Source organism: Gymnoscopelus braueri (assembly GCF_963280865.1).
Source record: "Gymnoscopelus braueri genome assembly, chromosome: 17".
Classification (NCBI taxonomy): domain Eukaryota; kingdom Metazoa; phylum Chordata; class Actinopteri; order Myctophiformes; family Myctophidae; genus Gymnoscopelus; species Gymnoscopelus braueri.
This window is the reverse complement of record NC_137617.1, coordinates 12,320,528-12,328,768: the sequence shown is the minus strand read 5'-3', so window position 1 is coordinate 12,328,768 and position 8,241 is coordinate 12,320,528. Positions and strand designations below refer to the sequence as shown.

The following is an 8,241-nucleotide window of genomic DNA, read 5'->3' as shown; positions in this document are numbered from 1 at the left end:
AATTGGATTAGCCACTTTGTGTAATCCTTGTATCTCCATATTTCAACCTTTTCATGTTATCTCGTAAATTAATGCCCTATTAAATATTTCATCATACAAGAATGTTGCACAACAGCAATGAAAATATGTGATCAAGTTCACAACGTGTAGTGATGCGATGCGTTGTGAGCTTGTAGATCATCTATTTTCACAAATGTTTTAATATTTTTTAAATATAATACAAGGACATACAAGGTTTCCACTTAACAGCAACGACAATTTGTTTAATTCTTATGAAACAACTAACAATCAAAAGGTTTAAGCAGCTTCCTATATTCACATCTGTTATTCGTTCTATTTTACCTATTGTACAATTTCAGCTTTCAATTGTAAAAAATACTAATTAGCTCTGTTAGTGATAGAAAGACATTTATTACACTACACATACTGTAATGACATCATCACCATTAGGTTTAGGTTCAGCTTTATTAGTCATACATAACACAAGGTCAGAGGGGTATTTTTTTTGTTAGTATTTCCAACATTTTCTTTTCTTTGTGTAATATCCCTTTTTTTCTGAGATGTTTTTCAATCCTAGCTGTTTGGAGAAATACTGAGGCTCAATGGTGACACAGTTTTATTCTATTTCTCTGTCATAAATAACAGATAAACCAAAGACTACGCTGATATCAGACATAAAAAGTGTATTGGCATCAGATAGTGTGACCCTCACCTGTACTGTGGACGACAGTACAGCTTCATGGAAGATCTACTGGTACAGAGACAACAGACAAGTGAAGGAGACAGATCAGTCAACCTACACATTCAGTCCCTCCAGTGTCTCAGAGAGTGGAAACTACATGTGTCGAGGAGGGAGAGGAGACCAACCATCCTGCACACATGACAGCAACACAGTTTATATCTCTGTCTCTGGTGAGTTATATACAAACTATATACTATAATGTGTTTGATTATTTTTAAACAACTAAGGTTTATGCCGCTTCCTACATTCACACCTGTTATTAGTTGAGACACAATTGTTGTCAGTTGTATAATTTAAATAATTACACAACTGAATAATGTGTTACCTTAGCACTGCTGCCTCATAGCAAGAGTGTGGAGTTTACTTGGAGGACATTAGCCAAAAATAGCCGATTTACAAGCTCACAATGCATCGGTGCTATGACACGTTGTGAGCTTGTAGATCGGCTATTTTTGGTGAAGAGATTTAGTGTAGAGGGGGAAAAGCTGTATATATGCGCTCTCCCACTTCTACTACACCTCCAAAGACATTTATTACACGACAGTATACATAATGTCATCATCATCATCATCATCATGTTCAGGTTAACATAAGGTCAGAGGGGCATTGTGTCTGTCGTTTTTGACTAGAAGGCTTCTTGCTACGTTTTCATTTATTTGTGCAATATCGATTTAGATGTGTTTCGATCCTAGCTGTTTGGAGAAATTGGAGAAATACTGAAGCTCAATAATGACAAAGTGTTATTTTATTTCTCATAAATAACAGATAAACCAAAGACTACGCTGATATCAGACAGAACAAGTGTTCTGACATCAAATAGTGTGACCCTCACCTGTACTGTGGAAGACAGTACAGCTTCATGGAAGATCTACTGGTACAGAGACAACAGTCAAGTGAAGGAGATAGATCAGTCAACCTACACATTCAGTCCCTCAGAGAGTGGAAACTACTTTTGTGTAGGTGGGAGAGGAGACCAACCATCCTACACACATACCAGCAGCACAGTTTATATCTCTGTCTCTGGTGAGTTATATACAAACTACTGTATACTATCATTTGTTTGATTATTATGAAACAACTAACAATCAAAAGGTTTATGCAGCTTCCTACATTCACACTTGTTATTTATATGAGACACAATTCAGTTAATTATTAAAATAATTACACAACTGAAAAACGTGTTACCTTAGCACCGCTGCCTTAGCAAGAGTGTGAGTTTCCTCCTACATGTTACAGTAGGATACTCCTGGTATCCATATATGCTGCTTAGTTGCTGCTATTAACCATTAACCGTCCTAATAAATTAATTAGAAGGATGGGTTAAATACAGAGGATGCATTTCCACACAAGGATCACTGAAGTAACTTAACTATGTGTGTTACTTCTACAGAGGCACCTGTGCCTGTTCCCAGCAGACGACCTGACCGGCCTTCCTATTTCATTGGAGAGACTGTTATTCTGAAGTGTACGATAAAGGAAGGAAGTGACTGGAAGTACACATGGAAGGATAATAACAACATCCCCAGTGAAGAACCTGAATACAGATTAAGTCCTTCTCAGACATCCAGTGGTGAATACCAGTGTAGAGGTCAACGCAAGCATGACCAACAATATTCCAAGTGGAGCAATACCATCACTGTGTCTTTTAAAGGTAGGCTCTGGTATAATACTCTTGACTTTCTTCTGCAGTATGGAGGTCCTACTGATAAAGAGTAGATAGAAATAGTGATAGAAATACATTTATTGCATAACACATGACCAGTCATCATCATCATAATCATCATTATCATCATCAATAACAGTTTTTATATCCATTGTTCAGCCTCCAGACAGACAGTAGAATGAAAGAAATATCAACTCCTACTAGAGACACATTGTATAGTGTATATCATGCCCAGTCATGTAGTAAGTAGTTATGCACTAATTTTGCCAAAGTATTTCAAGGTGGCCTGTAAAGGAACAGCACTCTGTGTTAAATGTCTCAAATACATTGATATATGTTTTGTTTGTTTTTTACTTTAGAAATGTATTTTCTGAATGACCAACTAAGCTGAGAGAGTTCAGCCACTGTTCATGAATTCATGATGTTTATTGCAATTTATAAGCCACAATTGGATTAGTCGCTTTGTGTAATCCTTGTATCTCCATATTTCAACTTTTTCATGTTTTCTCGTAAACTAATGTCACACAAAAGCAGTGAAAATATTCGATCAAGTTCACAATGCGTAGCAATGCAACGCGTTGTGAGCTTGTAGATCGTCTATTTTAACTATATTTTTAAAATAATAATAAAAAACTAACAGTGTTTCCACTCAACAGCAACAATATAGTATAATTTGTTTCATTGTTATGAAACAACTAACAATCAAAAGGTTTAAGCAGCTTTCTATATTCACACCTGTTATTTGTTCAGAGACAATATTTATTTTACTGTATTTTACCTATTGTACAATTTCAGCTTTCAATTGTAAAAATGCTAATCAGCTCTGTTAGTGATAGAAAGACATTTATTACACTACACTTACTGTAATGACATCATCACCATTAGCTTTAGGTTCAGCTTTATTAGTCATACATAACACAAGGTCAGAGGGGTATTTTTTATCAGTTTTTTGTTAGTTTTTCTAAATTTCCATTTATTTGTGTAATATCCCTTTTTTTCTGAGATGTTTTTCAATCCTAGCTGTTTGGAGAAATACTGAGGCTCAATGGTGACACAGTTTTATTCTATTTCTCTGTCATAAATAACAGATAAACCAAAGACTACGCTGATATCAGACATAAAAAGTGTATTGACATCAGATAGTGTGACCCTCACCTGTACTGTGGACGACAGTACAGCTTCATGGAAGATCTACTGGTACAGACACAACAGACAAGTGAAGAAGACAGATCAGTCAACCTACACATTCAGACCCTCCAGTGTCTCAGAGAGTGGAAGCTACATGTGTCGAGGAGGGAGAGGAGACCAACCATTCTACACACATGACAGCAACACAGTTTATATCTCTGTCTCTGGTGAGTTATATACAAACTATACTCTATAATGTGTTTGATTCTTTTTAAACAACTGAGGTTTGTGCCGCTTCCTACATTCACACCTGTTATTAGTTGAGACACAATTGTTGTCAGTTGTATAATTTAAATAATTACACAACTGAATAATTTGTTACCTTAGCACTGCTGCCTCATAGCAAGAGTGTGGAGTTTAATTGCGGGACATTAGCCAAAAATAGCCGATTTACAAGCTCACAATGCAGCAGTGCTATGACGTTGTGAGCTTGTAGATCGGCTGTTTTTGGTGAAGCGATTTAGTGTAAAGCGGTATATATGCGCTCCTCCAATTCTACTACATCCCTAAAGACATTTATTACACTACACATAATTTCATCATCATCATCATCATCATCATCATCATCCTCATCATGTTCAGGTTAACATAAGGTCAGAGAGGTATTTTGACTGTTGTTTTTGACTAGAAGGCTTCTTGCTACGTTTTCTTTTCTTTGTGCAATATCTATTTAGATGTGTTTCAAGAAATACTGAGGCTCAATAATAATAACACATAATTTTATTTAATTTCTCATATTAACAGCTAAACCAAAGCCTACGCTGATATCAGACAGAACAAGTGTACTGACATCAAATAGTGTGACCCTCACCTGTACTGTGGAAGACAGTACAGCTTCATGGAAGATCTACTGGTACAGAAAAAAAGACAACAGACTAGTGAAGGAGACAGATCAGTCAACCTACACATTCAGACCCTCCAGTGTCTCAGAGAGTGGAAACTACAGGTGTCAAGGAGGGAGAGGAAACTACTACACACATTACAGCAACGATGTTCATATCTCTATCTCTGGTGAGTTATATACAAACTATACACTATAATTTGTTTGATTCTTATGAAACAACTAACAATCAAAAGGTTTATGCAGCTTCCTACATTCACACCTGTTATTCATATGAGACACAATTCAGTTGTATAATTAAAATAATTACACAACTGAATAATGTGTTTCCTTAGCACTGCCGGCTAGTAGAAAGAGTGTACAGTAGGATACTCCTGGTGTCCATATGCTTTTTAGTTTCTGCTATTAACCATCCTAATAGTTAGAAGGATGCATGGGTTAAATACAGAAGATGCATTTCCCTAAATGATCAATGAAGTAACTTAACTATGTGTGTTACTTCTACAGAGGCTGTGCCTGTTCTCAGCAGACAACCTGACTGGCCTCAGTTTTTCATTGGAGAGACTGTTATTCTGAAGTGTACGATACAGGAAGGAAGTGCCTCTGACTGGAAGTACACATGGTGGAAGGATAAAGAGCCTGTCAAGACATCCAGTGAAGAACCTGAATACAGTTTAAGTCCTTCTGTGGCATCCAGTGGTGAACACAAGTGTAGAGGTCAACGCAAAAATGACCACCAAGATTCCAAGTTGAGCAGTTCTATCACTGTGTCATTTAAAGGTATGGTGAACTCGGTATAGACTTGATACTGTATGTAAGTGAGAGATAACTACTTGTGGACATCTTGTCTTTGACTAGTCTGTAGATCTTACTGCTAAGGAGTAGAGAGAGAGAGTGACAGAAAGACATTTATTACATTACACATATTGTGATCATTATCAGGTGGTTCAACTTTATTAGTTATATGTACAGTAGGTTAACATAAGGTCAGAGGGGTATTTTTGTCTGTTGTTTTTTTACTAAGGCTTCTTGCTATGTATTCATTGTATCTCTTTATTTAGAGGTTTTTCAATCTTAACTGTTTGAAGAAATACTGAAGCTCAATAATGACACAGTTTTATTTTATTTCTCATTAATAACAGATAAACCAAAGACTACGCTGATATCAGATCGAAAAAGTGTACTGACATCTAATAGTGTGACCCTCACCTGTACGGTGGAAGACAGTACAGCTTCATGGAAGATCTACTGGTTCAGAGACAAAACACCAGTGAAGGTGACAGATCAGTCAACCTACACATTCAGACCCTCCAGTGTCTCAGAGAGTGGAAGCTACATGTGTCGAGGAGGGAGAGGAGACCCACCATACTACACATATGACAGCAACTCAGTTCATATCTCTGTCTCTGGTGGTGAGTTATATACAAACTATACACTATGTGTTTGATTCTTATGAAACTAACAATCAAAGGGTTTATGCGGCTTCTTGCATTCACACCTGTTATTTGTATGAGACACAATTCAGTTGTATAATTAAATAATTACACAACTGAATAATGTGTTACCTTATGCTGGGGCCAGTTGCACCACCTCACACTACGTTCAAACGTAGCCTAGTTATAGCTTAACCCATTCAATCCGGGGATGCATCTCTGTAATTTTAGATTTCTTTGGCTATTAAAAAATAGCAGATATACAAGCTCATAGCGCAATGAGCTTGTATATCTGCTATTTTTTGAAAAATCGTGAAAATGTGTGAAAATCTTTAAATATATATATTTTAAAAAATATATATTATATTGAAAGATTTGCACAAATTTTCACGTTTAAAAAAAATAGCAGATCTACAAGCTCATAGCGCGGCACTCGGTGCCGCGCTATGAGCTTGTATATCTGCTATTTTTTTATAGCCAAATAAATCTAAAATGACACAGATACTTTCTCGGCTAAATTGGTGAAATGGCTTTTTAAAAGCCATTTAAGCTATAACTAAGTTTGAACTTAGTATGAGGTGGTGCAACTGGCCCCAGGTGTACACATGTGGAGTTTACTTGTTCTCCTCATGTGAGTTTCCTCCTGCAAAAAAGGTATAGGCTACATGTTACTAGGATATTCCTACTACAGTGCTCTTGTCCAAGGCCTTAGAGTTGGAGCTGGTGTCCAGAATGCTGCTATCAACCATTAACCATCCTAATAGTTAGAAGGATGGGTTAAATACAGAGGATGCATATCGTCACAAGGATCAATGAAGTAACTTATCTATGTGTGTTACTTCTACAGACGCTGTGCCTGTTCTCAGCAGACAACCTGACTGGCCTCAGTTTTTCATTGGAGAGACTGTTATTCTGAAGTGTACGATACAGGAAGGAAGTGCCTCTGACTGGAAGTACTCATGGTGGAAGGGTAATAACTTTGTCAAGAGTTCCAGTGAAGAATACAGTTTTTCTGTGACATCTAGTGGTGAATACCAGTGTTATGGTCGACGCAAACATGACCAACAAAATTCCAAGTCCAGCAATACCATCACTGTGTCTTTTAAAGGTAGGCTATGGTATACTCTTGACTTTCATCATTCTACTGATAAAGAGTAGATAGAGATAGTGATTTAAAGACATTAGTTGTGACAGTGATCATCACCATAATCAGCATCATCAATTACAGTTTTTCTATCCGTTGTTCTACAGTACATACAGTAGAATTAAATATCAACATATACGTGAGAGACATACTGTATATCATGCCCAGTGATGTGGTTGTTTCAGCACTCTGTTCAGCACTCCCTGTAGCTTCCACTGTTACTGATACTTAGGATGGGTTTAATGCAGAGTATATGGAAATATACAGTGACAAAAAGCCCAAAGGAGTGGGGACCAAATTATATCGTTATTATCATCATGATTAACAACAACTTCACTATCATCATCTATCATCATACTTGTGGTTCAAAGTAGTGCAGCGACAGCTATTAACACCCTTGGTTGTCTCTGTAGCATCACATACCTATATGAGATAAAAGGCTTGCTGGAATCCTTTGTCTTTTCTTGTTAATTCTCCTCAAATGCAACTTTCACTTCACACCCTCTGTCTCGTCTCAGAGATGCTGAGGAAGCGTGTGTGTGTGTGTGTGTGTGTGTGTGTGTGTGTGTGTGTGTGTGTGTGTGTGTGTGTGTGTGTGTGTGTGTGTGTGTGTGTGTGTGTGTGTGTGTGTGTGTGTGTGTGTGTGTGTGTGTGTGTGTGTGTGCACACACACATATACAGTAGAACATAAAGAAGTGGGAATAAGGCATTTACCTTCGTCTTTTGTGCAGCCTCAGGCATTGCATGAAAATCATGCAATGGTCATAATGTCAAACAGTTTTTAATCCAGAGAAATGTTCTTTCCAACAGACCAACCCCAGTCTGTTCTGAGATTGTCTCCTCCATGGTTGAGTCCTGGAGCCTCAGTGACTCTGAGCTGTGAAGTTAAAGAATCATCTGCAGACTGGAGGTTCTACTGGTACAGAGCTGTTCCTCAACCATCATACTCCTACACTTATGAGTTCTTACCTGGTAGCCACAATGGGACTGTAGAGGCTTCCTACATCATTCATGATCCTACAGGCACAGGAGGATATGTGTGTAAAGCTGGGAGAGGAGACCCAGTTTATTACACTAGTTACAGTGAACCTCAGTTTGTGTGGTCTGGTGGTGAGTGTCACTCATAATTAATCTTAATTCTTCTGTTTTTCCCCCTACAGAACAGCCCCTGTAGCGGACACTGACCGACCAAGTTAACTGACTGACCGACCGACCGACCGACCGACTGAC

General features: G+C 37.8%; 2 protein-coding genes across 2 annotated transcripts in view; both read left to right on the top strand.

The window, feature by feature from the left end:
* Nucleotides 1-8,185, top strand: part of LOC308104339 (B-cell receptor CD22-like) — a gene marked incomplete at both ends in the record, with an annotated part of 36,054 nt that extends 27,869 nt beyond the window's left edge. The window contains 7 exons of the mRNA XM_080454755.1: nt 646-912; nt 1,589-1,765; nt 2,133-2,393; nt 3,494-3,760; nt 4,942-5,214; nt 7,822-8,121; nt 8,172-8,185. Of these exons, the coding sequence (XP_080310881.1) occupies nt 646-912; nt 1,589-1,765; nt 2,133-2,393; nt 3,494-3,760; nt 4,942-5,214; nt 7,822-8,121; nt 8,172-8,185 (1,559 nt within the window). The remainder of the gene's footprint in view (nt 1-645; nt 913-1,588; nt 1,766-2,132; nt 2,394-3,493; nt 3,761-4,941; nt 5,215-7,821; nt 8,122-8,171) is intronic.
* Nucleotides 1-8,241, top strand: part of LOC308104118 (Fc receptor-like protein 5) — a 99,687-nt gene that overhangs the window by 83,465 nt on the left and 7,981 nt on the right. The window lies entirely within an intron of this gene.